Below are 18,316 nucleotides of genomic sequence, written 5' to 3'. Positions count from 1 at the left end.
AATTCCTTACAACAAAAAAGGTATGACCTAAAAACGGCCTTACAACAAAAAAGGTATGGCCTAAAATAAAAGCTAGGCGAACTTCGGCACTCGTGATAATATTTGATTACTAACTTTCCAATTCATTATCCTATTGTTATCTTAATTATGAATGTCTAATATGAGTTTTTCAATGTCCGTATGCTGTGACTGAGAATTTAGTTTGATACTGAGATGTTTTCTATGGGGTAGGGGTAATACTTCTAATAAAAAAATCAATTCTTTAAAATTAGTTACTCGTGGCTTCATTATGTAGAAAATTAAATTATCTATCACACAATACCAATTTTGAGATGTTTTGGTTGATCAATAACTTGTATAGTCGAATTTATGCGACTTTTTATGGGGTAAATCGAAAACTGCATTTTTGGTAATTTTTTATAAATTCTGAAAACGAAAATCTCCTCAAGTCATCAATAGACCTCCAGAGGTATCAATTGTGATAGTTATAAACAACAAATACCAAATAATCCTTTTTTTTCTAAAGCATAAATACTCTAGGGGTTTTTACATTGACAATCATGTCAATTTAAATGTTTCAGTTTATATTTTTGGCGAAAAAATGATTCATAATGGGATGTATAAGGGTACCCGAAAATCATATTTTAGTTGGTGAGTGGGAGGGGTGCACGGAGGTTATCTCACTCCACGTACTATTAAATTTCATATTCCAAAGGCCCCTCTTCATTAGAATTCTCATTGATTCATAGTATTACATAGTATTTTTTTTCAGAATATTGAATGAGCAATGTGTAGGTGGAAGGATTATGTACCATTCTGTGTAAGAATCAGGCAAAGGGTGGTACATCATTTCTACTGGGAAAATTATAAGAACGAAGTTGGCATTGAGGTAGGTAAATTGAAGAGAATAAAAATTATTTTCGTTTTTCTTTTTATCTTTGTTTTTCCTTTTTTTTTGTTTTGTTTTGTTTTGTTTTGTTTTTTTTTTTTTTTGGTATTACTATTATATAATATACATGTATTTACATGGGATTTTAATTTACATGTACATGTACATGTAAATGCGCTGTAAATATTTCTGCTCCTATATTGTTTACAAATATGCAAATACAAAATGGGAGTGATACGTGTATAACTATACAAAGTACATACATGTATCATAATGACCGGATTTATAAAAAAAATAAAATAGGCTACGCCTTTTTCACAGCTATGATCACATGTATGCATGTTACTGTTGTTTTAATATTAATTGTCGTTTTGCACTCACTTTATAAACCACATTTATTCTAAGCCAGCGTTGTGCAGATTCTTATCTTGGTTGTTTTTTTTTTTCAAATTGGAAAACAAGTTTTGCCAAATACGATCTATGTTAGATTTTAACTCTGAATCCGATTTAATGTTATTTAGAAAGTTAGTACATAAACATTACATGATGATTTAACACGGAATCTTTACAAACAGTTACAAAACAGAGTTCTCGTAAAATTGAAGGTAGAAAATTTGGAAATGTTTGTGGTTTTTAATCAAACAGAATTCATGGAACTTAATTATCGTGGTTAACATTGTAAAAACATTATTGAAATGATACATGTAGTTAAATTTATTAACAAAATAAAAACCTGATCACGAACGAAAGTTTCTGCTACCAAAGTGGTTTTTGCTTATTAGGATGAGTTCTAAACTTTTGATGTTACCACAAGAGTAGCAACTGCAACTGTTGCCACTATCAAAGGAGATGATCACCACAACGACGACGACGACGACTGGATCTGGAGGTTTGTACGATGATGTAGAGTTTAAGTCCGCGATCGATTTCATTGCAAATTCGTTGTGTTATGAAATAATTATAGAAAATAGTATTGTGACGTCATATCTTTCGATATATTTTCACTAACACGACTTTTTGTGAAAAAAAAAACTACAGATAATATTTGAACAATGAACAAACGATGACGTACAGAACTAATTAATCAGTGGGTCATTTTCACAAAAAAATCGTGTTACATTAGTCGTAAGTTATAACATCATAATAGTTCAAAATTATGTGACATCATAACTTACGACTAATTATACAAGGTAACAATATACATATACTTTAGGGCAGGGTCCGCTTTCACAAAATAAGTTTTACTGAATTTTCAATTTGAGATTTTAAAAAAAATCAGATTAACCAATCAGATTATTTTGTACTAAATTGTTTTACAAAAGACATATTTCATTAATATAATTATGTAGTTTGACAATTTTTCAGTAATAGATATTAAAAATTACATTCAAATATTGATACTTTCAAAATATTTGATCCCAAAATTGGTGAGTGGTCAGGAGTGGCTATTTCTATGGTAACGATGATTTTTTTTCCATTCTATTCCATAGATCTAAGGTTAATTTGGTTCATATATCTGACATCAATAAATCATCCACTGCATGATTCTTATACGGACTGGTACTTTAGTGAAATAGACATGTGAGCTTAGTGTAACTGAATTTTGTTAAAGCTGCATTAGCTTCCATATTTGTTCAGTTCTGATTTTACTGAATTTTGCAGATTTAGTGAAATATGTTTGAAGCAATAAATGCCGATATCACCTACAGAATATTGTGAAAACAACGGTTTTTTTTTAAATCAAAGAAGATCGATAGCTCTGATCTAATTATTTTTCGCCATTACTTGCGAAGATAGCCGACAGGACAATCATTTGGGTTAAAAATACTTTCACCTTGGAAAAGAAAATAACAATAACGGATATACAGGTAAGCACGTGTGTTGTTTGCATTTCATTTCATCTATTTCTTGATTGGTTTTCAAATAAATAATGGCAACTACTGACCATATTTGTGCCAAATTATATCACAATACGTAAATTACGAAAGAATTGTTGCGTTATATTCGAACTTTTTTTTTCTTTTATGGCTTGAGTCCGTTGGTTTTCCTAGCCATTGATTAACCATTTTCGCTTTGCAATCAGATTTTTTTTAAGAATCGCTCCTTACAGCACAGGCGCGGATTAAGGTCACCGGAAGTTACATGCATACGAATTTATCTAGGTCGACTTTTTTTCTTGCAAGACAATAAATGCATCGACACCTATTTCATGTATTTAATGCATTTTATTTGTAAATATCAAATAGAATTAAACAGGAAAAGTGCAATTTAGAAGAAAAAAATTAAGTTAAGGCATATTTCAATAGAGAAAAAAATTACGAAAATGACAGCTAATGCAGCTTTAAGTAAATGTTTTAATCACTTCTTGACTCTTTAAACCCTGTATAGGGTTTGTTATTTGCGTGTATATCCCCACACTAATAACATCTGGAAAATTTGGTTAAAAATGGTGGGATATTTTGCAGGGCATGCCTTCCATATTTTTAATAAAACGTTTAATTTTTTTTTCTTTATTTGGACTCACAGGAGTTTTGTTCCCACTCTTGAGTGAAAAGCTAGATGATGTTCCTCTTTGGCATTTTAATTGTAAGTTTTTGCAAGAATCAGGGAAAATGCATCACTTGATTTGTTCCGAAATTATTCAATAGAATGTTAGAAAAAAAAGGTTTTTGACATTTACATGATTGTATACTCCCTTGAAATGTTTATTTTCAGTGCATTTCAATGAAATCATAACTCAATTTACCAATAAAAAACAAAAAAACAAAAAACAAAAAACAAAAAAAAAAAAAAAACAAATTTAACTTTAAAAATGGTGGTTATTTTTTTACACCCACTGCCCGATTCTTACAGAGACTGACGAAATTTAAATGTATTTGAGGAGGAAGTACGATTCTTTTTTGTATCTCTGACTGCTGACTAAATATATTTGTAACATACATGTACATGTACAAGTTATGTTCCAAAGTGTACTAAAACATAGAATATAGAACTGTGTAGTGCACACTGTGGTTTAACTCCAAACGTATCTCTGGTCTGATATACAGTGACATTTATGCAAACAAGCAGAAATTCAACCAGAACCCGTTCAAAATCATACAATACAAAAATACCAATCATATGAATATTGCATAGATTGATTAACTTCTGCATGCTGCAAACGTGCTCTAAGGAGTATCCTCTCATCAGCAACATTAAAACTAAAGCCATAGAAAGATACTACATACAATTAATTAATAAATTAACAATTTTTATGAAAAAGTGTCGCTTTTATTACAAAATACAGGATAAGTTACAACCGTGTGTACATTCCATGTATACATACAGTCGAAATAACAAATAACATAGAAAAAAAGAATGAATATGAAAGTAAATTTTATATAAAACAGTTAAATAAAAAGAAGACAAAAAAAAAACAACAACTAAGGTATGGCTATAAATAGTTTACATATTGATAAACTCAAAAAACCTGAAATTGCCAGTTCTTCGAATTTATGTAGTTTACTTTTTGCCCCCACATAAGCAAGCACATAAGCATCCAATTATACAAACAACCAGGCACACTCCAATTAAAATATACGTTGCTGTGATTATCCAAAAGGCAAACCAATAAACTCTCGCGTGACAAAAATCGGACTTTGATGGGTCGCTACTCTGGAAATGGTCATAGGTTCTATATACCCATACATTGCCTGAAGAAGAAGAAAAAATAATACATTTATATATCTAATAACAACTTCATTATATTTACGCAGTGATGTATCCAAAGGGGGTGCAGGGGGTTGGCACCCCCCTTTTTATTGGAAAATTTGTCATTTTCATGTGTAAAACTGACAAAAATGGCAAATAATGTCCTAGCATCCCTTTTTCTTGAGGAACATCAGCTGGCACCACTGCTTTTGAAAGTGTCTGGATCCGGCGCGGCTACGGTAAAATATTGTGATGCAGGGACATGTTATGGTAAGGGAATTTAAGTCATATAAGATGTATATCAAAGACTTTTTAGGTGGAATACTTATTAGAGTAAACTTCTTTCTTGACTTCAATCATTACTATGAGGAGGTAGGCCTTTGTTAAGGGGCATAACTCTTACAAATCATTGGTATGCTTGTGTAGACCATTTAACAGAAATCTAATATAAGCATCAAAGTAACTTGGATCGACCTTTATTCTGTTTCAAATGAATGCTCGATAGCTTTTGGTGAAATTGAATATAATACTACTATGTTGACCACTGATTTCAGGAGTTATGTCCTTTACCTACATGTAAATCATTCATTTAATTTCGTTTTTGATTGTTTTCTCATGTTATATATCTTTTTCAACAGCCATATATGTACGAAGTCACAAGCAAAATGTACAATATTTCTCACATCCAATATGATTAAAGTAAATACATGTACATATGCATTAATAGTGTCACGATTTCTGACTTTGGAGTAATTGATTTTAGACTTTTGCAAATAAGACTGGTCAATTTCATTAAAATAATAACTCATACACAAATGACGCAATCCATTTGTTTATAATTATACAAGCTGCCGGTACGTCGAAAGGGAGATAATTCGAAAGATTTTATAATTCAGTTCACTCGCTTACAGTTTGGTACATACAAATACAATTACAAAAAAATGAACAAATACCAGGAGAGATGAAGTGTGCATTTGGTTAATTATTTTACGCCAAACTCTACAAAACAAGACATCCTTCTAGGAGGGATACCTTATGGCAGGAGTCATGTCATGTTTAAACAATTAGTATATATGTATGTGTCGCTACGTATTTAGTTAAGTTACAGTTACGTATGTGTTTGTAAGTTGAGCAAAAGCTAAATTTGAGATAATTCTATCATTATTTCATTTTATTATTTAGTCATATTCATTTACTTTCGACTAACGGGACCTACACATACTTTATTTTACGGATATTAACTAACTCGTTAAAGTAATTCAGTACTAGCTACATGTAGTGTTCTATGCATTTTGACCCTTGAACAACGTTTCCCCGCCACTAACATTTTTAGTATTTACACCCTTTATGCACCCGTTTTCCTTATTCACGCTTCAAACAATACACACGGATAGGGATATGTGACGCATCCCAATGTATTTTCAGGCTTTAAATGAGTTAAATTGTACCTTTTCTATTACTAATATTTCGTGGAAACCTTTTGCATTGACGTGCTATTAAAATGATATTCACAATGCATGTATTTTCTGTAATAAAAATTGGTGAAAGCTAAACTACATGTTCATATAGGTCACTAGTTACATGTACTACTAAAGTCGTTTAAATGGTTATCAATCATAAAACACTTAAAAATCATTAACTTATATAACTTTAAATCATATCATTATGAAATTAGTCGTAACCTTAATACATGTGTTGTTGTAGAACATATACCTGCAATAAACCAAGCTGTAAGGAAAACATTAAGAAGCTGTTCAAATCCTGCTGGTTGTTTCTTCTCTTCGCCGTTCTCATCTCCGGAATTTTTCCTACCACGGACCATCGTTATAAGGTTAGACAGTATACCTACAGATCCGGCCACAACAAGATAAATAGGAATCATCCTCTCTTTGGGGCAGTCGTGTAAATGAATGGCTCCTGCGATTAAGAATAACATTACATGTTTCACACAGAAAACAATTTACGGAGTGCGTTTGCAAGTTAGAAACATGTTTTAAAAAGATATTAATATCATTACATGTTATACATCGTTCATTCCAGAGACCGCTCACCATCAAAGGTCATCCCTTTATTCATGTTTTTTTTTTCAGCAATATCGAATGAGGAATTTGTTGCTGGAGGGTTTACCTCTTAGTCCCAGCTGCTTGCTTAAGTTATAATTCTGGATTTGCAAATTACAGAGTTATCTCCCTTTGTCCACCATTTAGCCAAAATTGTGAAAAACTAAGATAAAATTTACAATTTCTAGGATTTTTTGTTAAAAATGGTCTACACAACATAGTGGTCGACCATTAATATTTCGACATTGAACTTCTCAAGATTCTGAATCATAACAATCATTACAACGCCTACTCTCCCACACAGATACCCGTTTTCAATGAAAAACCAGTTCACGGCATTCCAGTCTATAATTTCACCTTCTTGTATATGAGTATTAGGTCAGTGAACGAATTTTTTTTTAAAAGGAAGGAATTCTGTTGTTTAAATTCATTGGAGAAGAAGAAATATTTGTTTACATGATTGATTGTTGGGGTTTAACGTCCGAGCAGCAATATTTCAGCTATCTTCAGGCGATGAACATGAAATGGATGACTAAATGAACATGAAATGATGATGAAATGAAAAAGGGATGGGACACAAGGACAATGGGGTCGACAAATTTTTATTGCCACTTGAAATAGGGAGAGGTGGTCAGGGTTGGGCAATTTAGCCTCCTGTGGCGGAGCCCTATGGTTCCTACTCCGGGAGAATACCACAGTAGGGTTCTTTAACGTGCGAGGAACGTGGCATCTTTCCCAACACGGTGCACCTCTATGGTTTGCGGTCAGGTTTTCCATATTATAGCCTGACAACCCCAGCATGTAACACGCCAGGGGTACCCCATTCCACCACCTGGGGCACACATCCCAGTTGCTCTGTGAGCAGAGCGCCCTAGCCCAGGCTAAGGTTCTGAACACTATTTAGTTGCCTTTTACGACAAGCTTATCGCTGCTGCAGGCCGATTCTTTTAACACCCGGACCTGCACGGGGAGTTCACATAATTGTTATAGATTACTATATGTTCATCCAAAGTTTAAAGAAAGCGCGTTTTAACCTTTAACATACGTGTGTAAGCTTTTATTTTATAATTACATTGTACATGATTTAACTTAATGTAAATATGCTACCTTTAGATGGGTGTAAGACGAAAGTTACATTAGATACATGTACTAGTACTCTACCACATGTTTCAGAAGATGATAAGTTTTGTACATGTATCTGTCACACTCTTGCAATTATTCAGTATGATAAAGTACATAACATACATAACTGTTCATAATAATAGAGGGGTTGTTACCCTTAATCACCTTGTCACTATCGGCTTCGCCTCGGAGTGACAATGACTGTCGGGGGTCTATGACCCTCTCAGCTATTTTTGTACTTATATTGAAACTACAGCATACTTAACAAAAATCGAAATTTAAATCAAAATGTTGAATACATGTACATGTATCAATATGTAAGAAGACCTGAAAGTTTGGAATGTTTGGCTTCATTTGCAAAATGTATTTTTGGGATTTTATTGAAGTTTGAGCAAAACTGCCAAATGAATTATGAAGCAAATCTTTGTTTTAGAGGGACTTTGATCGAGTTGTTTATCAAGCTGATACTTTTATCTATTTCCATTGAAATTTCGGAGGTTACTTTATTTTCCATTACATCCTTTTGAAGGTATAATCGGACCAATAGCTGTTCATACATTAAAAAAATGTTTTCTCAGTATATATCTGGCTCTGCCTAAAGTTTCAATTTAGATTCAAATTTGATGATAATCTTGCATAATTCAGGACCTGTTTCCTTCATATTTATTTTTGTTTAAATTAAAAAAAATATATTGAAGGGTATCAATTGTTACATTATATAACAGGACTAATGTGTGTAAGACTAAACATCAAATAAAGGGACAATGCCATACCGCAAAATTGTTAAGTAGCTGTCTTTGTAAGAATCATGCAAAATCTGAAAAATGTGATACACCCCAAAAAAAGCTACATATTTTTATTTTTGTAATTAAGTTGTTTTATGGGTCTATACTATGAAATGAGTAATTATTCATTCAAATCTGTCTGCTCTTAGGAGATAATCAACATTGAAAATCCAGTAGATTCTATTGTATTTGAGCATCATTTACAGAGTTATCTCCCTTAATTTTGAAATCTACAGTGCATTCTATATGATTTGTATCTCCTAAGAGCACAGGTTATATGAAAAACCACGTGTTATTTTCTGTTTACTATGACATTTCAAACAAAATATCAAAAATAAAAATATGTAGGCTTTTTACCCATGAATCACATTTTGCATGATCCTTAGCTGGAGTGCTACTTAAAATGTATAGCAAATCCACGAAATGAATTATAAGAAAAGGTAAAAATAGTATAAATAAATCGCTACGCAGAAAACCGATTGGTACGTGTACATGTATGTTCGCAAGGTTCGAAATCTGAACAGTTGAGACGGGTATGGATACATGCATCATTCAAGTTTGAAACAGCTCAGAATTTTGATTCTGATTAAATATTAAACACAAGATAAAAATTTGACCAGAATCAGGAAAAAAGAGACCACCCAAATACACAATGTGGATACATATTTACAATTACATGTAAAGATATCAAGAAAAACAAGACAACACACGAAAACTCATACAAATCCTACATGACATTAGGTGGTCCAGAGGGGTTAGCATGGCTTGCATTGACAGCGACACCCGTCACATCTAAAGTGGGTATAAAAACTTTTACGCGGTATGTGGTTCTTAGTCAACTAATGTATTAAGTCTGTGTTCTTTCAGTTTTAATAATTTTGTGGCGAGAATTTACAAGTTGTAAAGCTATGACCATTTTACAATCAAAACTTAAAGAATACCAAATTCTACATACATTGTATATAGGAGTATTTGATGATGAGATTCTAATGAAAATTATTGAATTCTCAATATGTTGGTTAAAAAAACATTGGAATTGCCTGATAAACTTACCTATGGCAATCATTGCTATTGGAATTGCCAGAAAGATGGCCAAACATATTGTACAGGCAACTACAAAGAAAAGAGAACAACGTAAAACATAGTTCCAAAAAATATATCAATTTATCAAAATTAGTCCTAAATAAAATGATAATTTTGTATATTGAAAAAGTTCCTTAAGATGATCTGCGTGTATATCGTTTCCCACTTGTCGCATACCACGTATTGCTTGGCTAAATCCTTGGCCAGTGTTTGTTTGGCTTATACATGATATACTGCATGCAAAACCAATTATAATGTACATATACTATTCTGTATGTATGGTTAATTGATCAACGGATAAATTAATGCAGTGTCACGTATATTGTTAAGTGAAGGGTTTTAATGAGGTTTTGAACTGTCAACCTAAAATACACCTGACCGAGGACGATGTCAAAGGTAAAATACAGGTAACTATGAGGAAGAAGATCCCATTACTGCATATAGATGTTGTCTTACTTGTTTAGAATAAAATGCATGCCTGTCAAATGATTATTAATGCAGCATTACTACATGTATCTTGTTAGCGTTTGTATACTTCCTGTAAGAAGATATTCAGTGCCAGTCCAACAGCCGCTTCCTGGGGCATACTAAACGGTAACAATGCATACTTTATCAACCAGATAGAACAGAAACTTTGGTGCATGAGAAAGGATCACCAATTATCGCACTCACATTCTTTTGTCTCAGAGATATTTTAACATGACTTTAACATACAAGTAAAATTACAAAATTGCAATACGGGCAATGCTATACCCCTTTTTACCATATGCTTTAAAGGGAAAAAAAGTAATATGTATGTTTCCTGCTACCCTTCTTTTTTGTGCCAAACCTAAAAAATTACGACAATTTCGGGTCAAGCACCGTTAAAGTCTTGACTACATTGTTTCCCCCATTACATTGTAAATGTAAAATGTTGTTTGAAAAATAAAATACTTTCCTTACCTATCTACCCAATTTTTTTTTCTTGCTGGTAGCATGAAACAAGACTATTATTTTGTTCGGCCTAATTTTAAAATTCTGTCTAACTTACCGGAACCCATGAGTATTCCACAACATGTTTTTGCAAAGTCGACGTTTCCATCCGAGTTATCTTTGGCATGCTTAATTTTACCAAATAATGAATCGTAAGATGGTGGGGGTTCAGACTGAGACTCTGTAAGAAAAAACAGGCATGACAATAAATTACAGGCAGCAATAAATTGAAGAATTTGATAATTAATAATTTACAAAGTGAACACGATTTAATAGTACAGACCTTAACAAAGTGGGCAATCATTTCATATCAATGTAGGTAGAGAAAAAAAAGAAAATTTTAAATGATAATTGGTAATTTATGTCAAGACTCTAAAAGCTGTTTGTAATAGTACTTGTTCCTTCTGTTTTTATGAACAACAATAACATACTGGGAAATTTATGGATTTTATTTTCATACGAGTTCGATGTTATTTACGATTATTTTATTTTGCATGTGTTTATTTTAAATATAAAACCCAGAGGTTGTGCAAGTTTTAAACTTTTGGAAGCATCTAGTTAATAAAAAGTTAATAGAAATGCAGTCGGAATGAGAACGCAATTGGATTACCTGTGGTTCCATACGCTGGAGGAGCAGCAGCGTCGCTAAAATCCATGGCTTAAGCTGAAAGGGACAAAAAATACGGACAGTTCTACGAGTATAACGCTTAAAAAAGTATGAATTTTTTGTCATGTTTAGTATAATCTACGATGAAGTAACAACCGGAAATGCAACCATGTTACTGACGTCTTTTTGGCGTTGAACGACAATAACATCCGTAAATTATCTGTTTTTTGGCAATGTTTACTATACACTGTACATGTACATGTTCTGATTGATTTTCGGTGTTTTGTCCGCATAGTTTTATTATACATGTATTAACCACGTGTTTAAATGTGATACGGGAAATGAGCGTCCAAATTTTAGAGAGACGTACAAATAAGTTAGTACTGCTTCAGACTGTCGCTGGTCTACAAGAATGTTTTTTGGTAAATTAAAAAAGGATGAACAAAAGCACTAGTGTACAAATGTACATTGTTTTATAGTACTAAAGGATTGCAAGATCACAATACATATGTTAACAACTACCCTGTCAAAGCACAGATCAAACTTCACCATTCACACAATTAAGATGTTACAACAAATCGTACATCAAGTCAATATGCAAAACCACTTTCTAAAATAAAATCACAGAGCGCGGCTTGATACGATCGCAGCGGTCGAACCCCGAAAGAATGGAGATATCATTCGAGTTAGGTACAGATCTGAATTTCGATGGATACTGAATGTTTGACACAGGACATGTTTTGACCCTTTGTGAACATATGAAACAATTCATTTCATAATCATCAACAATATCCACAGTCTTCCTCTGATGGTATGGCACCCTGTACGATGACACAGTTCCTACGAGTTACGAATTATTCTTACACCAAGAAAATGCTTGTTTCTAGTCCCTTAAAAACTAATTAGTCCTACGGTATAAGAGCAAATCCCAAAATTCAATTCCGGCATTTCCCCTTTTACGGTATAAAGAAGAATTAGATTGATTCACGTCACAGTGTCATGCTTTTACCTAACTTATTGTCAGGATACCAGAAAAATGTAAGTTTCGGGCCCCTCGTTCCTCAACGGTTTATGTCACAATCTCCAGCGATTAAAATTAGAGGAGACCATGCGCTTTTAATCATATTCCAGCTGAAAATGTCCCATTAAAAGCAGACTTTTTTTACTAAGAAAATTAAGGAATGGCCCATCTAAATTCTAAAGCTCACCATTAAAATATTTCAAGGATTCGTAAGCTTCTGATACCCCGCAAGGGCGATTTTTTTTTAACTGGGAGAGCATTCCGATTGCCGGTCTTTTTTTAAATTTGATGGGACGGGTTAGTACACGAGAAAAAGTTCAATATTTTTTATATACTTAAAATGGTGTACACGGGAGACAGATGGGAGATTTCTTTTTACGTGTAAATGGTTTATAGAAAATATGAATCTTAAAATAGTAAACATTTTAAAAAAAAATTAAAATGTATTTCCTTTACCATTACATGAAATAACGTATACAATAGGTTAAGTACGTGTTGGTGTAGAAATATCCACAACTTTACATTGTATCCATCTGCACCATGAAAACTGATTTATTCAACAGGTCATAGTTTTCCTTTCCTCGTTTGTCTACCCCGGACTTGACTTTTTATGAGCAACTCGGCGGGTGTTTCTAGAAAGACAGAGAACGCTTACCCTACCGGTGCACCTGGTCCATGCTCCCAGTTTTTAGTGGAGTCCGACTTGCTCATTTGCTTTTGTTGCTTTGTACATGTACATGTATGTATGGCTTTAGTTGTTTTATGTTCTTTGTTGTGTATGTCTGTTTTCCATGTCTGGTCTTTGTCCCTGGATTGCATTCTTTTGATTACCGCCATAACCTTGGTTCCCTAGATTACTCTTACAAGGTATCTGTATAAAATTATGTTTGTTGTATGTGGTCCAAACATAACACAAAAAATATTTAGACATTTGCCAAAAAATCCACCAGGTCAAAGATCAATAATTGAAGTAGTGATCCTCTCAAACAACATCCACAGAAGAGTTAGAATCTGTGAAGAATTGCTTTCTTGTTTTTCCTTTTTGGTTTGATGTCCTTTTTGTAGAAATGTAACAATACATTGTAAGTCCAGTAAAATATAATTACAGGTATATTCATAAACTATTCGGAACTGTTACCAGAGGGGCACAGTTCATCTTCTTATCTTCAAATGAACGTTCATTGTCCGTACACTTAAAGAGGTAGACCTAAGATAAGGGATACAACTCTTAAAATCATTGAAACATTTGTATTCAGCATTTTACATTAATCTCTTGTAAGTATCAGAGTAACTTGGATTTATTTCTTTCTGTTTTAAATGAAAGCTTGATAGGCTTTGGTGAAACTGAATATGATACAAACATATCCCTGATTTCAAGAGTTATGTCCCTCACCCCAGGTCTACCACCTTGAATACATTGTACTTGTAAAAGGGTATTGTGGGTCAAGTGCACCAAATATAACAGTGGACTATCCGAATATTAGAATACATGATTATCATGGAGTTTTACGGCCTTCCAAGCAAACCCTGGCGAACTCGTGAAACCTGTATTTGCTGACATGTACATTTTGCAATTCATCCTGCGCATCATAATGAAATACCTTAAATTCAATTTTCCATGTAACAAAATACAGTGTACTGATTATACCACTGAAATAGTTGGGTTTTTTTTAATTAAATTTTTTAGGTTTTTGGATAAACAGACAATTAAACTAGAGGTGAATCGTAATTTATCTGTAACAAATGTTTAGCCACGAAAGTGTAGCAAATGAGCTAAAAGGAGTACATTTGTAAATGTCATAATAATTATTCAGATGAAAAATTGTGATATATCTCTGCTACAAAATCAATGTCATTTCATGAATTTTGCAGTTATTGCCAATTTGCTACTACAAATAATTTATTTCGACTAAAATGTTTTGACTCTGTCCGTTTTAGCTTCTCATCATACATTAATAAAATGCATGTAGTATATTTTCAAATTATCACTTGCAAGGTTATCAAAATGAAAGAAAGATTCAGAGTTTTACCAAATATTCTACTTTTCCTGTAAATTGTGGCACATTGTTAAATCCATAACAGAAATTATATGAATAACATCATGTCCTTATGTAACAGTATTTTTAAATGCCTCTATTCATATTTCAGAACATTTCTGGACAAAGAAAATAAATTAATATGAAGCAATTATGTTTTCACATTTTTGGGAAAGGTTTTAGGCCATAGTATTAAATCTTAATACCTACTACTTGTTTCATTCCCCTACCCCGGCATGGTACATACATTGTACAAGTAAGTTATAATGTATTGTATGCATTTTGTTTCTATAGCCTCATACTCCCCCCTACTCATACATGATACAGGGTACACGTCCAACGGAATGAAGACATTTGCCTTTCATGACGGGAATTGTTCTTAATTGCGAGCGCCGCGAAGCGGGGTGAGCTCTACCGTTATTACGTGTACATTCTAAATTTCCCTTTAGGTTCCCCAATATACTAACGAAAAAAAGTCATGTCCCGGAAGTAACAAAAGTGACCGTCCTTACGGAGAAAATTCATCATTTCCTTCAGTCAAACAAACAAAAATATATCGGTTAAGATTACGTTTCAGTAAAAATAGATTCTTCTTTTCTGATAGTTTTCAAGTCTTTTCTAATTTGTTTTACTCATTTAAAGAAGAGAATGTTATGTTTATAAATACTTCGGGGAAAAACCACGTGGATGTACGTGTGTGTATCTCCGCTGTTCCACTGTTGCTGTTGTCAAGAACCTAACCCACCTCGAAAAAATATAACTCCGATTATTTTATCAAAATCGAAGCATAGCTTTTCTAAGATAGGAAAGGCAATCATTGTCTTGTTTGGAATTTGTAGCTGTCGTCTGAATTTTGTTTACGTCACATCATATGTGTAAAATATTCCCACCGTCCGCGGAGAACTGTAATATTTCCGGTATCTGAACAGATTGATCTGACAGGCCAAAACTAAAATGGGTGTTGCTAGAGATGCCCTCAAAGGATAAAAAAATGTTTGTTTGTTTGTTTGTTTGTTTGTTCAGGTTTAACGTCCGAGCAGCAATATTTCAGCTATATTCAGACGATGAACATGAAATTGATGATAAAATGAACATGAAATGATGATGAAATGAAAAAGGGATGGGACACAAGGACAGTGGGGTCGAAAAATTTTGATTGCCACTGGAAGTAGGGAGAGGTGGGTAGGGTCGGGCAATTTAACCTCCTGTGGCGGAGCCCTATGGTTCCTACTCCAGGAGAATACCACAGTAGGGTTCTTTAATGTGCGAGGAATGTGGCATCTTTTCCAACACGGTGCACCACTTTGGTTTGGGGTCAGGTTTTTCGTATTATAGCCTGACAACCCCTGCATGTAACACGTCAGGGGTACCCTATTCCACCACCTGGGGCACACATCCCATATGCTCTGTGGGCAGAGCGCCCTAGCCCCCGGCTATGGTTCTGAGCACTATTTAGTCGCCTTTTACGACAAGCTTAGCGCTGCTGCAGGCATATTCTTTTAACACCCGGACCTGCACGGGGCGATAAAAATGTAAAGCATTGCGAAGTGCTATAAAGTTATTGACCAGTTTGAGAGCGAGGGGAAAGGGCTATGGGGTTGGAATTTTGGGGAAAAATTGTTCAAGTTATTCATTTATTGAACAAATCTCCCCCATTAATTCACAAGACATATTTTCAAATAGAAATATTGATTTTGCTTGCTGGTTAAATATAACTAAAAATATTGCACTTGCGAAGCAAAAAATTTCATCCGGGTCGCCCCCTCTTTGTAATATCCATCATTATACAGACGGTACATATTTAGTAAAGCTCAGGGTGCTCGCTGATTTAGGCAATGCCTACCCCATATTATTGACCCTCAGTTTGGTACAGACGTACACAAGTATGTTTGTCCAATAATATTTGTTTGTTACACATGTACAAGTACACTGACGGACACACCCAATGAAATAACTGACATACCAGTTTCTCCTTGTAAAGTGGTAAACACGTTACTTAATCTATAAAAATAACACTGAACTATTATATTTATAGGTTATACATATGAGACATTTAAATAATCCTATTAATTCAAAATTCTATATACATTGTACATGTATATATGCGTATGTTTATAAATTTGTGTATAAACACAAAATACCTAATAATATACATTATGTAAAACACAAAATGTACGTGTACCTTGTACTATACACGATGTAAACAAATCAATAACTGGAATCTTCATGTAGATACGTTGTCTATCTGAATGATATATTCTATGCACGTTGAAAAATGATAGAAACAACGGTAACTTGTCTTCGCATTTTAACGAAGACACATGATGGTATTATACAATATGCTGTCAACAATAATAGAGTTCCTTACCTGTATAGGTTTACAGGAAAATATAACTATCCGAACAGTAAATTACGTTCTATCAATGTATATATATATCCTTGATTAGATAGAAATAAGAAAAATAATCTGTCACCAATAAATTTGTACGTCGTGGTTCACTGAACGCAACAACGCTTTTGACTGAATGGCCACTATCGTCCTATATGTCATTTAAAACCTTTGTGCCAACAATTCAATAATTTCGATTATTGACTTTCGTTTCAAATATCTTTGCTTCAGCTAATTATAGAGACACCAGGGTGTTCATAACCCTGCCAACTCAAGCATTTTAAAACGTTCTTAATCATCTGTACATGTATATATGGGAAGTTGTTATTACTATTATCTCTTTGTTTTCTTATTTGTAGATTGATTGATTGATTGTTGGGGTTTAACGTTCGAGCAGCAATATTTCAGCTATGTGTTTGTTAACTTGCTTAAAGTTGCTTCCGCACTTATAGTTGAGAACGAACCGAAGCGGTTATAAAGAGAGAGCTATTAACATGTTCAAGAATCTGATAAACCTACATGTAACTTGAATTCATCTAATAAGTATATGAAAACATGTTCTGCATACATATATGTCAGACTAAGTTTAGATAACTAGTTCGATTTTTCCCTGCCCAAAGGACTTTAATATACATTCTCTGCCTGCCCCTACAACCCTTTTTATATTGGACATTGATATGTCGGCCTGGGTGGGTGGTCAGAACGATGTACATACATGTTTTTCACTCATTTTTTTGCGGTACCGCGGAGTACCACACTTCAAACTGTTCTGACGACCTAGCATGCTAGAGCTTCCGCGGTCACACCTTTCAAATTTAGTTTTTGCGGAGTCATTTTCGTGTTTCTTTAGATCATATTTAATGCAATGGTATTATATTACTGCCTTTTTATTTCTAAATGAATTGGTTTAAATTTTATAGATTTTGAGAAAATGTGGGCAAAAATGAACAATTAATAGACCTGAACCCACCCTTTTATAAATCTATGGAAAGGACCACTTTCATAAACATCGTCTTAATGTTTTTTTTTGCGTTTTGTTTTCTGTGGATATGTATATATATTTGCAATTTAAAGCAGGGCACAAAGTGATATGCGTACCGCAAATGTAATACTGTGAAAGTACTTGAATTCGTGGATACCAATTTTCATGAATAGGGAAGAAACGCATGTTCGTGGATTCTTGAATTCGTGGTTTTGAGGTGTTTAGTATACACATCAATGGAAATCTCCTTTTCGTTGGGAACAAAATTTCATGGTTTAGCCTACACACGAAAACCACGAAAATTGGTACCCAACGAATAATAGTACTTTCACAGTATCTTTTTAACGTAATGTTTTCGGCGTATTTTAGCAATTTTGATTTCTGCTTTCCCAATATATACGTTAATGTTTTCGCGCTTCGACTTACGTTCTTATAACAATTATCATTCTTTCTTTGAAAACAAAGGCTTTTTATAGTAAACCACTGTAACACCCCTTGTAGAAACACATTTTTGAATTTTGGAAAAGAATAATAATAAAAGCAAATTCTTACATATAAATTACATGTAACTACATGTACATACAGTTAGTGTCGACTACATTATCATATCAGAATTCACCAGAAAAGGCTTCCTTCTTCCCTCTTCCTTATTTCTCTAATACATGTACATGCATGTGATT

At 33.5% G+C, this 18,316-nt stretch overlaps 2 protein-coding genes across 5 annotated transcripts in view; one reads left to right on the top strand and one right to left on the bottom strand.

Annotated features, from left to right (window-relative positions):
- Nucleotides 1-4,137: 4,137 nt before the first annotated feature.
- LOC148605047 (transmembrane protein 272-like) lies at nt 4,138-18,277 on the bottom strand. 3 transcript variants are annotated; one of them, XM_088547674.1, is made up of 6 exons: nt 18,220-18,277; nt 11,212-11,265; nt 10,660-10,782; nt 9,600-9,659; nt 6,293-6,496; nt 4,138-4,581 (listed from the first exon to the last, which is right to left on the bottom strand). In XM_088547674.1, the coding sequence occupies exons 2-6, from the start codon at nt 11,255-11,257 to the stop codon at nt 4,391-4,393; spliced, it is 624 nt and encodes a 207-aa protein (XP_088403800.1). In that variant the 5' UTR covers nt 11,258-11,265; nt 18,220-18,277; the 3' UTR covers nt 4,138-4,390. The 3 variants fall into 3 exon arrangements, with proteins under 3 accessions (XP_088403800.1, XP_088403798.1, XP_088403799.1); XM_088547672.1 differs by lacking the exon at nt 18,220-18,277 and adding an exon at nt 16,634-16,924; XM_088547673.1 differs by lacking the exon at nt 18,220-18,277 and adding an exon at nt 16,448-16,595.
- Nucleotides 14,503-18,316, top strand: part of LOC148605046 (transmembrane protein 272-like) — an 18,829-nt gene continuing 15,015 nt past the window's right edge. Inside the window, exon 1 of one of the 2 annotated variants that reach the window (XM_088547670.1) lies at nt 14,503-14,521. The gene's annotated coding sequence lies outside the window, so the exon portion shown is untranslated. Of the gene's footprint in view, nt 14,522-14,962; nt 14,984-18,316 lie in introns of those variants that run through there. The other variant, XM_088547669.1, reaches the window with a different exon arrangement.

The sequence above is a fragment of the Perna viridis genome, chromosome 10 (assembly GCF_037379345.1).
Source record: "Perna viridis isolate PV_CMFRI_1.1 ecotype Kerala chromosome 10, ASM3737934v1, whole genome shotgun sequence".
Classification (NCBI taxonomy): Eukaryota; Metazoa; Mollusca; class Bivalvia; order Mytilida; family Mytilidae; genus Perna; species Perna viridis.
Note: the sequence above shows the minus strand (reverse complement) of the source record. Positions and strands in the feature narration are given on the sequence as shown.

What these genes read in the sequence shown, in the direction of transcription:
- LOC148605047 (XM_088547674.1), bottom strand. Translation starts at nt 11,257, where the DNA reads ATGGATTTTAGCGACGCTGCTGCTCCTCCAGCGTATGGAACCACAG. An exon ending in TCCAGCGTATGGAACCACAG is followed by an intron (nt 10,783 to 11,211) that starts GTAATCCAATTG and finishes TTTTTCTTACAG; the next exon opens with AGTCTCAGTCTGAACCCCCA. An exon ending in AATAGCAATGATTGCCATAG is followed by an intron (nt 6,497 to 9,599) that starts GTAAGTTTATCA and finishes TCTTAATCGCAG; the next exon opens with GAGCCATTCATTTACACGAC.